General features: G+C 45.6%; 1 protein-coding gene across 1 annotated transcript in view; it reads right to left on the bottom strand.

The window, feature by feature from the left end:
• CCDC150 (coiled-coil domain containing 150) overlaps window positions 1-16,115 on the bottom strand; it is a 917,521-nt gene that overhangs the window by 446,013 nt on the left and 455,393 nt on the right. The window contains exons 11-12 of the mRNA XM_069618819.1: window positions 14,264-14,388; window positions 12,764-12,962 (exon numbers count right to left, since the gene is read on the bottom strand). Coding sequence (XP_069474920.1) covers window positions 12,764-12,962; window positions 14,264-14,388 — 324 coding nt within the window. The remainder of the gene's footprint in view (window positions 1-12,763; window positions 12,963-14,263; window positions 14,389-16,115) is intronic.

Raw genomic sequence — 16,115 nt, forward strand, 5'->3', positions numbered from 1 at the left:
TGGATCCAAGGGTGTCCCCTTGGAAAACACTGATGGATGTATCTTTATAATTGGATTATGAACACATTTTTCTAAATATAAGTCAGAGACATTTCCTTGCACCCCTTAGTTGTTTCTAGTGCGAGGGTCAGATTAGAATGTTTTGGACACAAGGACGGTTTCTGAGTTTCTAATGACTTGACATAGATGAGCTTTACTTTTAGTTTCCAAGGATGGAAGCTTCTTTAGGAGAGGGTTAGAAAAGTGTTTATCTAACCAATTTCTGTTTGATAAAAATATCTGACAATGAGAATATTACAACTTTGTGTCTGCCTCACATTTCTGACCCCTTGCATAAGGTCCAAGCCTCATTGCTCAATCACACTACATTGATAAGAGTTTGGCTGGACATTGGTGTTGACCCAGTTCAACTGAATAGTGTGGCCTCTCAGAATATGTCCACAGGGCTGAGGAAAACTATACTCAAAGGGGACAACAAAGCCAATAAAAGTGACACATAAAAGGGTCAAAGTGACAAAGGAAAATGTAACAGGACCAATGAGAGGTATTGCATGATAAGGGCAGCAAGGAGAGTCAAGTTCAAATTCAAAAGCAAAAAGGCTTTAAAAAGGATTAAACATTACAGGGGAACAAGGCCTAACAAAATAACCCAGGAAGGCAAGCTTACAAGGATACTGAGAGTGAGGACCAAGTGCGAAACGGCAACATGGACAGTCACTGTGAAACTGCAAACGGATACCATGCCAAAGAGCAAATTCCTCCAGGTAGGGCAACCAGATCAGTGACAGGGATGCTTGTAGGATGTACAACAAGGAAGGACGGGATCTTTAAGACAGTAGGATCCGATGAATTTTAGAAGACTCACTTTGCTGTGGGTAGATGGTAGCACACATTAATATTGATGAAGACCTGCTCACCAACCTCGACTCTAACACCCCTTGCGTTCTCATCTTGCTTGATCTCTCTTCTGCCTTTGACATGGTCAACCATGCCATCCTGCTCAACCGTCTCCGTGATAACCTGGGTATCACTGGTCAGGCTCTGGCGTGGCTGTCTTCTTTCCTCTCCGACCGACCCTCCCAGGTCCAACTTGGGTCCTTCCTCTCCGACATCTTTTTCTCTACCTGTGGTGTCCCCCAGGGATCTAACCTCTCTCCCTGGCTGTTCAACCAATACTTGGCACTCCTTGCCCACCGCATCGCCACTCTCTGTCCCAACTTTCAGTGCTATGCGGATGACACCCAGCTCATTTTCAGGCTACCTTCAGCCTCCTCCTCGCCTTCCCTCATCTCTGACTGTCTGTCTGTCTGCCATTCAGGAATGGTGTGCCGCCAACGACCTCTGTCTTAATGCCAGTAAGACTGAGATTCTACTCATCGGCACACCCACTCCCTCCTTCCCTGCAGCTCTATGGCCGGCCTCTCTTGGCCCTCCTCCCACTCCCACCTGCAAGGCAAAAAACCTCGGGGTCATCTTCGACTCGGCACTTTCCTTCTCCCCTCACATCTCTGACGTTTCCAAGAAGTCACACTACCAGCTGCACCTCCTTAGAGGTATCCTTCCTTTCCTCTCCTTCCCCCAGAAGCTCACTGTCTCCAGAGCCCTGGTCCTCTCCAAGCTGGACTACTGTAACAGCCTCTGTCTAAATCTGCCTGCCTCTACTCTCCGCCCTCTGCAACTTATCCAGAACAGGACTGCGAGACCGGTCCTTGGCCTCAAGCCCAAGGATCGAATCTCTCCAGGACTGAAATCTCTGCACTGGCTCCCAGTGGCTGCGAGGATTAAGTTCAAAACCCTCTGCATTGTACACAAGGCCTTCTGGGGTCTGGGACCGAAATACCTTCAACTCTCTCTACCTAAATATCTCCCTTCTCGAGCTCTTCGCTCATCTGCCTCCAACTCCCTTAGGGTCAGTCGCTTCTCCAAGCAACGAGTTGGTGGCAGATTACTCTCTTCAGCAGGGGCCTCTCTCTGGAACAGCCTTCCTGCCTCCCTGAAACTTGAGGAGAACCATCTCTGGTTCCGGAAACACCTCAAAACCTTCCTCTTTGCTTCTGCTTACTCTCCCCTCCTCTCCCTTGCTGAATTCCTCACCGTAATTGCACTGGCTACCTGGCCACCCTTTTGATCTCTGGCCCAGGCCCCGTCAATTACCCACATGCACGGCCTCCCTGGCAACCCCTGCACTTGGGGACCGTTTCCTGTACCCCTTCAGTCCCCCCTACTAGCACTTACGTCTGCACTTCCTTGCACTTGCCACTAGCTGGCTCTTATGTGTCATATGTATTCCACTTCCCATGCACTGCACTTTTTCCCCTCCCTTCCTCCTGTGCACTTTTCCTTTCCCCCCTTCCCATGCACTTGCACAATCTGAATGACACCTGGCCTAGTAGGATCGTTGTTTTGTCCTCCCTTCGTCTCCCCCCCTTGCCTCGTCGCGCCTTGAAACACTTGTGTATAGGCGTGTTATACATGCCATATCATATCATATCATGAGGGCCCCTTGCATTTCTGTCCTGGATAGTAACACATGTATAAATGAACACTTGTAATATAGGTTTGTCAGTAGATGGTTACAAGTAAATGCACAAGCTAGTTACACTCTACCTACGGTGAATAGAATTCTAAACTAACTTGACTCTTCTCTAACTTCTGGCCTTAGCTATGATCATTGTTCCCCCTAAAACTTTAATGCAACCACTTGGGGGCTTATTTTAATTGTGCCTTAACGTTAATGCAAGGCGTAAAAAGCCGTGTAAGGCTTTTACACCTTCCATTAACATCACAGCTCATTTTGTATGGCAGAGAGGAGGAGTAGCATGCAACTTGCGTTTCCACTGCTCTCTTCCTCTCCACCTCACAAATATTCCAGCGTTTGCACCCCTTCGGGCACAAATGCCGGGGAGCCTGCTGGGTTTTTGCTGCAGCAACAATTAGGCAGACTCCATAGGGATCCATTGTTAACGCTGCACGTGGCAGGCAGTGTTTACTTCATTTGCACAGAGGAGTGTTAAAGTGCAGGGCAAAAGTTGGCATGCATGCCTGCGCTGATAATGAACCCCCAAGTGGTTGCTTACATTGCAGTGCTAACGTAATGGCTCCCCGTCGTCAAACTACGAGCTCTATTAAAATGAGCTTTGGCGTCACGTAGCAGAGAGCAAAAATAAATAGGGTTGAACCGCAACTACAATTTAGGCCAACCAGATTTTAAAAATAAAATGACCCAGACAGGCCCACAACATAAAAGTAGGACTACAATTTTGTGCCATGAATACACTTCAGTAGTGAGAAGGTGCGAGAGTGCGGGAGAGGGGAGAGGGAAGAGGTCCAGTTATTTCCTAAGATATACACTGTGAGCCTAAGAGTGGCTGCACATACAGATTAAAAAGGAGACGTAGGAAAGGAGAATATTAATGGGCCCACAAGTCACAGGAGTGGAAACTGACAAGAAAGAACCAAACTGGACCGGTTGCCAAGGAATGATGTACACTGATAAGTCTGAACATGACATCCTGAGAGCACAGAATAGCCTTGGAGGTACCACTTCATGAACAACTGTGTGTGGTGAAGGCTGATGGGGAATTACTGGAAGATCACACTATAAAGGGAAGTGTTGCAGAGGAGTGCCAGATGACTGGCAGTTTTGAGAACATCTGTTGCGGTCAAGAAATCAGCCAATTAGAAACTCGTAGGATTAGGTACAAGAGCGTTTAACACAACTATGCCAAGGGCTTAGAATGGAGGGAGTAAACCCAAGAAGGAAAATCAAAGAAACGAAATTCCAGCCTACTTAAGGACTACCATCAGAAAGGCGATCCCTTGCTTCCCTTGGGCTCTGCCACCTAGTGGTCAAATGAAAGTCAGTCACAGTGCATGGGAGTTCAAGTGAACCCTGAACTATGCCTTGCTTGAGGCTTTTCCCTATTGTCACTTGGACAAGATGTTGGTTTCCCAAAAACGCCACCATCTCCCGTCAAGTTTGGTTATTGGCTCATTGGTCAAATCTCCAGAGTGTGGGTGAAGCAACGCCAGCACTTCTTAGGGCCGTATACTGGCATACACTGGCATACTCTGGGGCCTTTGGCAGGCACGGACAGTTTCTTTAACCATCAGCTTTCTTGATAGCGGCTATGCCAGGTGACTTAGGCCCCTCTCTTGCCCGTTTTGTTCCTCTCCATGTACCTCAGCGAGTGCCCATTTACTTAATTCCTCCTTGAGGGCAAGCAACATTCAGGCCTTCTGAATCTACCCTCCTTCCTTGTCAGCCCTTTCTTCTTCTTTTCCCCTCCTAACGCCAAGAGTTGATCACAATCCCTGCCTTTCTCGGATGTGATCTCTCCTCCCCTCTTGCAAACACTTCCGTGAGATGGTATTTTCCTCCACTGTTCCACACCAACTCTCCTACTCTCACCAACACTACCTTTAGATGATGTGTTTTCCCCAACAACTCTTTGGCTCTCTCCAAAACGCCCCTCCTCCTCCCCAGCCTCCAGCAATCTTTCTCCACCTCCCTTCGCCCCCAAATGACTACATTGCCAACTATCTCCAAAATCGTGTCTTTCACTCGTTCTCCAGCAACCCACACCACAAGTCTGTTCCTGCCGGGTTTATTTATTCATTGACATTTTTAAAGCGCACAACAGCCGGAAGGCATTGTGGCGCTGTTACAGACAACGTTCTTAATTGCAGTATACAATCTTAATTACAAGTAATTACAAGAGGAATGCAAAGTACAAACTTAGTTACAAGAAGCGTGGGTGAGAAGAGAGGGGTGAGAGGGGCGGGGGGGGGGGCTGAGTTAGTTGAATAGTGTGGTTTTTAGCACTTTATAGAGTTATTATAGAGTGGTAATTTACAGAGGGTTATAGAGTGAATACTAATTCCTAGTTTGGTACTTGAGTTTATGTCTTTCACCTTTAAGGTGGAGGTTGGCCTAGCTGGGGATTGGCCCGAATGCTTGGGTCAGATGGACTGTTTGGACCAGGCCCATTGTTGATGTCATCTTAGCATTTGGTTGTGGCGAAGTCACTGTCTCTGCAGGTGGACCTCTGCCCTCGACTGCCTGGAAAGAACATGTAGGTAGCATGTCTGAGGGTTTGGAGAATATCTGAGTAGGTCACCTATATATTGTAACATCATGAGTGAGTGTTTCCTGTGTGAACGGGGAAACCAATACATGTAGAGTTTCGCTTCATGAGAATACCCAGCCTGTTCCTTCTTCAAGCTATAAGGAGTACACCTGCACCAATACAACATAGTGTGGCAGGCCGCATGTTGCCAGATTTTGTCTGTGCTACAATCGTGTTTAGAGGGCATGTGAATATATTTCTGTTCTTGAGTCTAGCATTGCTACCAAAAAATAGTGTTCTCTAACTCACTCATTTGTTGCCGGCTGTGTTGCCAGTACCTTAAAGGGCCAGTGTTCCATCGCCATGGGGAAGGAGTAAACGTCTTATTGTACCTGGTTGGGGTTAACCCATGATGTGTGGGACTCCCCCAGGGTCCTTCTTGGGACACGATTACCCTCTCAGATGGCGGGTAGGGAGTGTCATGGTAGCTCATGGGGTGGTCCCCTGTCTCGGGAATGGAGCACTGGGGGGGTAGCGGGGGGAGCTGGGGTTCCCCTGTATAAACCTCCTCCAGGCCAGATCCACAAGCATTGGGCGGCACCCAGCACCGTTGACCATTCCCCTCTGTACCCAAGTTCAGGCAGGTGGACCAATCAAACACCAGTGATATTTAGATCTTCATCACAAAATGAGTTGAGCAAAACCAAATCTCTTCATCTGCAATGGCACATTAGCTGACAAAGCGAGAGTGATGCTCCCGAAAGACAAGGAAAGAAGGTGCTGTGGGTGATACATCAGCAAGGCAGAAGTAAAGACCAGTCAGTGTGATACACCAGCCATATAGGGAAACAAAACCAATAAGATTTATACCCAAAAAAGAAAAAGCACCATGGCCAATGGGTGTGATGCAAAGAAAGATGGACAAGAAGGTAGACAAGAGTGGTTCTTAAGCAACAACACTAAAGCCATAAAGAATGAAAGTCGAAAAAAGCAAGGAAACGGGACTCGTGGGGTTGGGGGTGAAGAAATGCAAGGTGGCCACTGTTAATGAGGTTTATCTCGGGAGGATAGCTCAGGGGCAACATGCTTTCCTTGGAAGCAAGACGACACAGAGCACCACAGGTTCGATCCCCGGTCCCGTGCTTAGAAACCTCTGGGTATTAAGCGCGTTATAAATAACCTATCATACCATATCATATAATATCATTTGTATGCTTCATTCCCTCTACTAGTGAGACCGGAAGCACTTTTTGCTGGACTTCTGGACCTTTTTCTTTATATTCTGAATGAGTATTTAGTATTTATTTATAAAGCGCAGTAAGGCACAGGGGCATAAGGGCGCGTAAATTAGATCTGGTTACAGTTACAATTAACACATTCAACAAAGGTTACGTTACAGTTACAGATAGGTACAAACATAGTATTGCAAGTGCGTAGATATACATTAAATTACAAGGTGTGTCAGCGAAAGTCAAGAGGTTAGGCTATCATAGAGTCCAAATGATGAAGCCAGCACTTAATGTTGTGTTTGAACAGGTTGAATGATGATTCTGCTCGCAAGGAAGCAGGGATAGTGTTCCATAACTTGGAAGCTTGTACAGGGAAGCTAGCTCCACCCGAGTTATGAAGTTTGAATCTCGGTATGGTCATGGTGTTAGTTTGTGCTGCTCTGAGTGGTCTTAAGGAGGTGTGGGGTGTAAGTTGGTTCGTAAGGTATGCTGGCGCAAGGTTGGCCCTGGCTTTGTGTGTAAGGGCCAGCGTTTTAATGGATATTCTGTGTTCGACAGGGAGCCAGCGTAGTTTACGTCTGGTCTCAGATATATGTGCCTTTTTGGGAATGTTGAGGGCAGCCCTGGTGGCATTGATTTGGACAACTTGCAATTTGTTGATATTTTTGTGACTAATGCCCAAGTAAAGAGCGTTACAGTAGTCTTTTTTGGATAGGACTAATGCTCGGGCGAGAGTAATGCAATTGGGTGCGGATATAAACGGTCTACATGCAGTGATCAGCTTGCAGGTGTATGCAGCTGATGATGCTACTGCATTGGTTTGTTTGGAGAAGGATAAGGTGGCATTGATGTAGATACCAAGGGTTTTAGTGTTATTTGACACTGGGATAAGATTGCCATCAATGGTAAAGGCTTTGAATGAGGGGTTAAGATTTTTGAGTTTGGCATGAGTGCCCAAGATGATCAACTCGGTTTTTTCGTCATTGAGACACAGTCCATGGTGTGCCATCCAAGCTTGTATTACAGAGTAGATTTCATTAAGGGTGGTGCTGTCAGTTTCGTAATCACCCATGATGGGAATGAGTATCTGGGTGTCATCAGCGTAATTGGTATATGTGACACCCAGATAATCAAGGATATCGAACAGGGGTTTTGTGAATACATTATAAAGTGTCGGGGACACGCAAGAGCCTTGCGGGACTCCACAGGGTACTGGTGAAGGTTCGGCAGAATCTGTTGGAGAGCAGACCCTCATGGTTCTGTTCGCCAGGAAGGTACTAATCCAAGCCGTGGCTGCGTCTGAAAAGTGTGCTGCAGATTTCAAATGGTGACAGAGTGTTTGGTGATTGACCAGGTCGAAAGCAGCTGACAGGTCCAGCAGTAAGAGGAGTGCGAGTTTGCCATTGTCTTTCAGGATTTGGATCTGGGTAGTAAGGTCTATTAATGCAGTTTCCGTACCGTGTCTTGGTCGGAAGCCTGATTGCCTGAGTCCTAGGAGGTTGTTTGATTCTAAGTAGGCCTGTATTTGTAAATAGGCTGCTCTGTCTAATATTTTTAATAAGAACGGTACAGTAGTTATCGGCCTATAGTTAGACGGGTTGGTTGGGTCAAGAGTCGGTTTTTTGATAATTGGAATGACCCAAGCGTCTTTAAGGTTGTCAAGTACTATTCCAGATTTGAAGGAGGCATTGATGAGGTTGGTAATGAATGGTGCCAGGTCGTGAGCTGCCGCTTTGATGATCGGGGCAGGGCAGGCATCACCTTGGCAGTTTGAGGGTTTAAGTTTCCTGATGATGTTTTCTACTTCCCAGATTGCGAGGGGTGAAAAGTTGAAAGGTTTGCAGGTTGATTTAAAGGTAGATGGTTTGTTCGGTAGTTGTTTATAGTCCGGGTCAGCTAGTAGTAAGGATTTTTTAGCGTTGATTTTGGTTTGAAGGCGAGCTATTTTGTCTAATAATGCCTTCTGAATATTGCTACACCATAGTGTGTCAGTAACACATTTGTCTATGGGGGCGATGGGGGATTCTAGTTCTTTCAGAATCTTAAAGAGTTCCTTTGTGTTGGAGACCGCTTGTGTAATCCTTTTATTGTAGGTATCTTTTTTGGCACGAAGTATGGCTTCTTTGTAGCTAGAGGAGGCTAGGGTTAGCTCAGTTTTATTAGATATTGTGGGGTGTTTCTTCCAATGAGCCTCAGCGGTTCTTTTAGTTTTGCATAATTCTCTTAACTGTGGCGTGAACCAGGTGTTAAGGTGTCGCTGTGGTTTAGGGTTCTGCAATTTTAGAGGGGCAATGGTGTTTAGTGCTTTGAGAATAGCCTGGTTGTAGGTATCCACTAAGACTGTGGGGTCGGCGTCTGAGTCAATATTATTCAAGATAGGGAGTAGTATAGGTAAGAGATTGTCCGGAGTGATATCTTTCTTGTTTCTCGTGCGGGTGGCAGGGGGCGATGTTGGGCACCGGGAGGGGTATGTTGGCTTTGATAGTAAAGGTTAATTTATGATGATCCGACCAGATGCAAGGGTCGTTGGATAGGAGGTCAATGGAGCAGTTGAGGTGGGAGAGCCAGTCTAGTGTTCTGCCTTTGATATGAGTAGGTTCATGGATAATGTGTGTGTGACCCAGTTCAGATAAGGTGTTGGCTAGGTCATGGGTATTAGAGTCCTTAGGGTCGTTGAAACCTAGATTAAAGTCCCCAAGTAAGATGGTTTGGGAATTAGGTTTGGTATTTATGGTTATAAGTGATGCAATATCCTCTATAAAAGAGGAGATGAGTGCAGCCTTTTTCCACTCATTCATTCTTATGGGTTCTACCTTTTAGAACTCTGTTCTTTGTGCGTTACCTTTTCTATGGAGTCTACTTTCCTCCATATCTCTTTTAAGGCCTCTGTGTTTTACTTTTGCAGCACAAAGCTCCTATGGGCAGTGTTGCTGGGAGCCCTTTGGGTTCTCCTTTGAGATTATTGTCTTTATCCTTACTTTCTACTATTCTTAAGGATAGAGGGATACTGAGGTTCCTGAGGTGAAAGGCAAGTTGACCACTGGAAACTGAAGTGAACGAAGAAGACGATGAGCAGAGATCCTGGCAGACCCTTTGCAACACCATGAAGTGACCACTGCTGTCCTGACTCTGTTTTCTAGGTGACAGAACTCCGAAGAGGATGGCTCCGTCCTTTGACTGGTGGGACCAACCAGTCCTGAGACGAACTACAACCTGAGCCATCTCCCGAGGTGCTGTGCCTTTCCAGAGCAGCAGACGGCGAATAACAGGAGACCTCTGACCCAATCGTAGTGCATTATCTTGCCAAGGCCGAATGCGTCCAAGTCTTTTCTGAGCTCCAGGTGAAACTCCAGAGACACAATCCGAATCATCCAAGTCCCCTCACCAGAGTGCAGGACTCCAGGAAATGAAGAAGATTGACCGGGCGAATCGTGTCCTTTGTTGGGGCTGCAGAAAAGGCACCAAACCGCAGACTGACCAGAGAAGCTCAAGAAATCTATGCCAAAGTGTTATGTTTGAAATAAATGGGCTCACTCAAACTCAGGGCAATAATTATCTCTTTATTGAGCCAACTCCAGTAATGACCTCCAGCCAGGGGAAAGGGTTCCCAACTGACCAAAGTGGAATCCAGAATCCTTGATGCTGGAGCTCCGTATTCCACCATGGCTGATGATGGAACCCTATGAAAACAACAATGCACTTAGTAACTATATACAAGTAAAACACCCAGATGCACAGACTCACGTGCAGGCACCTCTAACACCTCCCTTCCTTCCTTCTCACACCTTTCAAAAGCTGACCCATTCCTTCTCAAGACCGCCACTCTCTTTATGCCATACAACTCCTCCTCTGCCCAAGATCGAGGAACCTAGATCTTTAATTAACTCCTTGGGTTCTGAGTACAAAGAATACCCTTTCTTCACAGTGGTGGGCAGTTTCATCTAGATCCAATCGTCTGGTTTCACTTCCAACTCTCTGCAACAATTATTTACATTACAACGTACCTTAGACCTGTGTCCACTAACCAACAACTTCGCTCTCACTCCCTCAACATCCACATCCACACATCGCAACCTCCCCATCCACCCAGGACATAGATGTGAATTGTGTTTTCTGCCTCGTAATAACTCAAACAGCGATACACTAGTGGCACAATAGGGAGCTAACCTGTACTGAAATGTCCTCTCCATCACAGTACGTACCCAGTCACCCCCGTGGCAACCGCAATTCTAATGGCCTCAATTAAGGTCTGATTAAAACGCTCCACGCATCCATTTCCTTGTGGGTGATATAATGATGTGGTGATCTGCTCTACCCCATAGTTCTCCAAAAATGCTCTAAACTCTCTTGAAACCAATTGTGACCCTTTGTCAGAAAGACACCTCCTGGGGAAACCCTCTCTCCAAAACAAATGCTCCAAAAAACGTATTATGCTGCCATAATAATACGTACACTTAAGATCGTACACTTCTGGCCATTTCGACAACAAATACATTATAACAAGCAAGTAGGAATCTCCCGGACCTCTGATATTGAAAGGCCCCAAAAGGTCCAACGCCACCTCATCTTATGGTGCCTTCGGACACCCCCTTACAACCATGGAGACCTTCTGCACTCTAAGTCCCTTGTCACCTTCCACACACTCAACACACATCCTCACCTGTTCTTCAACATCCTTGTCCACACCCGGCCACCAAAAATCGTCCCTCACCAAACCTTTGGTTCTTGCTAAGCCCAAATGGCCAACATGTGCCAACTCCACCACAGCACTCCTCATCTTCCTCAGAACAACTAACTTGTGATCACTGTACAGATAATCGCCCTTGACACAAAGTTCATTCCTCACCTTACCATAACTCTCCATGTTCACCTCATTCCCATTGATGCCATTACCAATCACCAACGCCACCACGTCCTGATACAGTGTGTCTTCCAAACAAGCTACGTCACAATCGGACTTCTTCAGACTACTACGCACTTGGGAAATCTCACCTACATCTTCCTCCTCCTGTACCACACATCCCCTTCAAATTTCGCAAGACTGCTGCTGAGCTAGCCCGATCATTGTCCTGCCTTTCGTCACCATACCAAGGAATCCGGAGACCGGGTCCATCGCTGCTGTCCAGAGGAGAATCCAGCCACAAACATTTCTTCTAAACTAAGGTACTGTGGGATGAAAAGGTTTTGCTTACCTTAAACCAAAAAGTCGCTCCAGAGTGTTGGAGTGCACGTAGGTGTCCAGGGTGTCCACTCTTTTTCTCTGAACCAAGCTGCCGGCTTGTGTCCTTTTGTGAGTCCTTGAACAGGGTCTCCACCATTGTGTTGAGTCTTAAAGTATCCTTTCGTAGAGACTAGAAGTATCCTAAGGAACTTTTGTAGTTTCCCCGTTTTCTAAGACTTCAAGCTCTCTCCGAAATGACTTTTGCTGCTAGTGGGGAATTGGACTTTAAAATCATTAGTTGGCTCCAAAACTGTCTCTAAAACCTTAAACTGTGCTACAGTTTGACTAACCAACTGTTTCCTACCCAAAAGACATCATTTTATGTGGTTTTGCTAACTAAATACAATTACCATATATCTTTGTCTGTGCGCGAGTGCGCAGTATTACTGATAATGCGATAGAACCGTCATTAGTGTCAAACGCTAACAATTGTAACTCTATGTGTATTGGTTTAAAGATCCAAGTATTTTAAAACATCTCGTGTAAATATAATAAATATATATTTTACACACATTTATTGGTATACGTGTTTCTTTGACCTGCTTTACTAACTGGGTTCAGTGTACTTACCTACATCTCACATCTTCCCCTTATGATAGGCCTGACTGTTCTGCCACTCTACCAAGGTTCCATGAGTAGTACAGACTGATACTAAGAGTTGGGGACCTGTAAACCATTGGGATAGTTTTATGAAGTCTTACCTCAAGTGGACTTTAGGAAAACTCCCCTAACAGCCACAACAATACCTCAGACATGCAGGGCAACAAGATCAGTAAGTGTGATACATGAGAGACAGGGGAACTAGCCAGTGAAGGATGTAATCGAGAAAGCATCAAAGCGAGTTACATTAATGAAGAAAACAGGAAACAAGAGAAGACAATGGAGATACAACAAACAAGGCAAGGCGGAACGTAAAAACCTATATTGGACGCAGGCAAGACAACATAAACGAGACATGGGCCAACAAGGCAAATCAAGACTAAATACCAAATAGACTTTTCAAGCAGAAAGTGTTGGCTCTACAGAGGGAAAAAGCAACCAGAACAGAAAAACCCCAAAAGAAGCCCATGCAAATGGCTAAAACAGCGAGATCAGGTGTAGATTGAACCCAAACTAGATCACAAAGACCCAGTAAAAATGAGCATCAGAATTCTAAGCAGAGAGATGGGTAGGACAGACAGGTGTGTACACACAAAAAAACGATGCCCATACACTGACAGCAGGTCTGATTCAGCTGTCTCTACCTCTTGCAAAAGGCTTTCTTTCTCCTTTGTGAGAGTATCTCTCTCCTTTGTGAGAGAATCTCTCGCCTTCATAAGAGACTCCAGATCCTCACGGAGGCGGACAAAGGTGGACTCCACCAGCTCTTTCCTCATTTCCATCTTTTCCTCAGCAAGACGCTCTTTTTCAACACACTCGGAATGCTCTACTTGAAGTGAAGACCTGAAGATGATGAAGAAAGGGTTTAAGTGGTGACTAGTGTGAAGCACAAACCTTTCATCAATAAACAAACGTAACCCCTGAGGCACAGATGGACACATCGTCTTTATTGCCCAATTCATGTAGCAAACGAAGACACTGCCTCACAACTGGCCTCTCCGGAGACAACCCTCACTCTCTTACACCATCTCGTCAACCTTGCAGAGCCTCGCTCTTCTCCGCACTTTTCCCATGAAGGCAATGCTTGCATGCTTACAGTCATGAACAATTCATCGGTGCCCAGGAGCCCACTGTCGTGCTCACCCTCAGTGTGTTCCCCTGAACTTGCTCAATGTCACTCCACTTCACTGTGACAGAAGGGTTATGCCCTGGGTAGAATGGATCAGACCGTGGGATGTGAAAGGTTGGTTAGGGAATGGAGGTTGCCACAGGAGTAGTGGAGTATGGGGTGACAGAGCATAAACTGGCAAATGAGTAGTGAAGCAATGGGATTGTGATTACTGAATAGCCATATCACCACTGGAAAATGGGGTGATGGATCAGGAACTGCCATGTAAGCAATAGGGGATGAGGGAAAGGAACTTGCGCATTGGCAGTGAAAAAGACAGTGAAGGGGCAGATACATGTGCACAGAAGGATGGGATAGGGGATAAAGACTGGCACATGATGGGTATTGGCAGTTAGATCAAAGTAACATCGACTGGGAAGTGGGCAGTAAATGATAGGCAAAGTGGATAGGGGCTTGCACTTGAGTAGTTCAGGGCGAATAGAGGCAATATTGACTGGCACCCAGTCAGTGACAGCACAGGATTGGCAGGTGGGCATTGAAAGAGGCAACGTGAAAAGGGAAAATGCACGGGAACATAGGAAGTAAAAAAAGGGGGTAGATCATAGAGAATAGGATTGGAAGGGAAAGATGGGAAGAGGGTACTGGCACCTGCTCAGCAAAGGATTATAAGGAACGGAGACCATTGTGGGAGCTGTGAACGATGTGGAAAGTTAATTAGATTGGTATTTGTGCATTGAATGTGTTTCAAGATGGGCAAGGGAGAATGAAAAAGGAGAGAGGGACTAGCGTGTTGCAGCGCAGGTTCTGGGGAGGAGTACAGCAACAATGATAGGTGGTGAAAGGGTACAGAAACGTTCCATGACAGAACAAGAAACTATGAGGAAAGGGAACACAGAGGGTGCAAGGGCTGGCACATGTGTCCGGATTCATGAGAACTTGTGGCCGTGAAGGAGCACAAGGGTGTTCATGTACAATTGCACCCTATGAAAGCATAAGTACAAGATCCATAGCTCACAGCTCCCGCTGCAGTCTATCCCGCTCAGCCTGGGCCGCTTGCAGCTCCGCTGTGATGTTTGAACGGGCAGCATCCAAAAGAAGGTCCTGCTCGTGAAGCTTCCGATTCATCTTCTCCTGCTCAGCCTATGGAGATGGTAAAAGGGAAACCTGGTCAGAAAGAACAGCCAAAGTGCATTCAGGGAAACAGGCTTTATCTGCAGACAGTGGGCAGAGAAAGAACTCAAAAGGTGATGTGCAGAACACTAATTCCAAAGTCAAAGACCCAGGAATGGCCATATTAACTAATGAGAACTTCATGGAGAAAGGTCATGATTTGAGAATTTTACATATCCAAACCGAAATGGCTAATTGCTGTGAAACTGACAGAATGAGCCATATAATGCATGGTTAACTATGTAGTAAGATCAGTAACCACTGGAAGGGACCTAAATAAGTCCCTCTTAAATGCCAACTTTCAAGGGTTGGAAACACCCCCTTTAACAGGTTTCTGTCGTAGAGCCATCTTAACTGCCTCCTTGGTTAGATACCCATTCCGAGGTTGTTTTTGATCTTTTACAGTGCCGATTGAAGATGTTTCCTATCCCTCTAATATCACATATACACCTCCCACCGCCCCCGGTCCCATCCCCCACCCCCTAAGTCCCATCTACCTGTGGAAGAGACGACACAGGGCTACCACTTTAGGACAAGCTGAAAACACAGATTAAAAATCAAAACTGGTTTTTCCTCAAATGCTCCAATACTTCAAAAAGGATTGACATTCTTATATATGCATTTAAAGCACCAGAAATTGAAATGGTGTCATTTCCTTTCTAAATACTTCATCATTGATACTTCTGAATAGTCTGCTATGAATCCCTGACGATAGACTCCTGGTGCTTGAAATGTGTCTACTGCTTTACCACTTCAAAAGTCAAACCTATGAACGCTTCTCCCCTGCAGTCACCTTTGCTCTCAGGCCCTTGATGGCACATTACGATCCAGGGCTAGCTCAATTTTCAACCATCGTTAGATGTGCACCCCCTGGATATCAAAACTAAAACCACTTGTCATTTCCATGAATATTGTAAAACATACTCTCTGACTTGAAGGGTATTTTTTTTAGTTGTTATTTTTTTTATTTTTTTATTGGTTTATTCAACTTTTAAAAAAAGAAGAGACATAACTGCACACTGATCACTCCATTACGATTATCCCTTTCCTTCCTCCCGCCCTCCTTGTGACTTAACATCTTTAAAACAAGAGAAAAGCAGCCTTCCTTTCATCTCATACAGTACTTGATTCTGTCCCTTTTAAGTTTTTTTCTTGTTCTTCCAGCCGAGTTTTTAGGACTTGTAAAAAGTTTATTAGAGCAAACAGTGCTGCTCTATTAAGTCCTTCAAAGAGAACTATCCACCACTCTTCAGTGCTCTTTATACAGTGTGTATTAATCACAGGGGCAAAGCTAAGGCCCCTTTGTTGCTCCAGAGTCGGACAAGACATAATCCGATGTTTCAAAGTTTCTTTGGCCTCATTACAGAATCGGCAGTTAAAGTTGAAATTAATTTGTTTGGACCATGTTCCTAGACGGTCTTTTGTCGGAAAGGCATTTAGTCTGAATCGCATATATAATGCCCTTGAGTGCTGATTTGGAAGGCGCACTAGATAATTAGAGCGTTTTTCGTATGCTTTAGCCTCGCCCGGTACTTCAAGCATTGTTGTCAAGCTTGCTCTTCGATCGCAGGTTTTAATCCAGTCCAGTCTCCAGAGCTTCTTCTTAGCTGCCTGCGGATTTTCCAATAACAGAGTAGGAGTGATATCATATTCTTCCAGTAAGTCTTGAGACAGGCGATTCCATTTCGCTAGAATGG

Source organism: Ambystoma mexicanum, chromosome 10 (genome assembly GCF_040938575.1).
Source record: "Ambystoma mexicanum isolate Mex_15411 chromosome 10, UKY_AmexF1_1, whole genome shotgun sequence".
Classification (NCBI taxonomy): Eukaryota; Metazoa; Chordata; class Amphibia; order Caudata; family Ambystomatidae; genus Ambystoma; species Ambystoma mexicanum.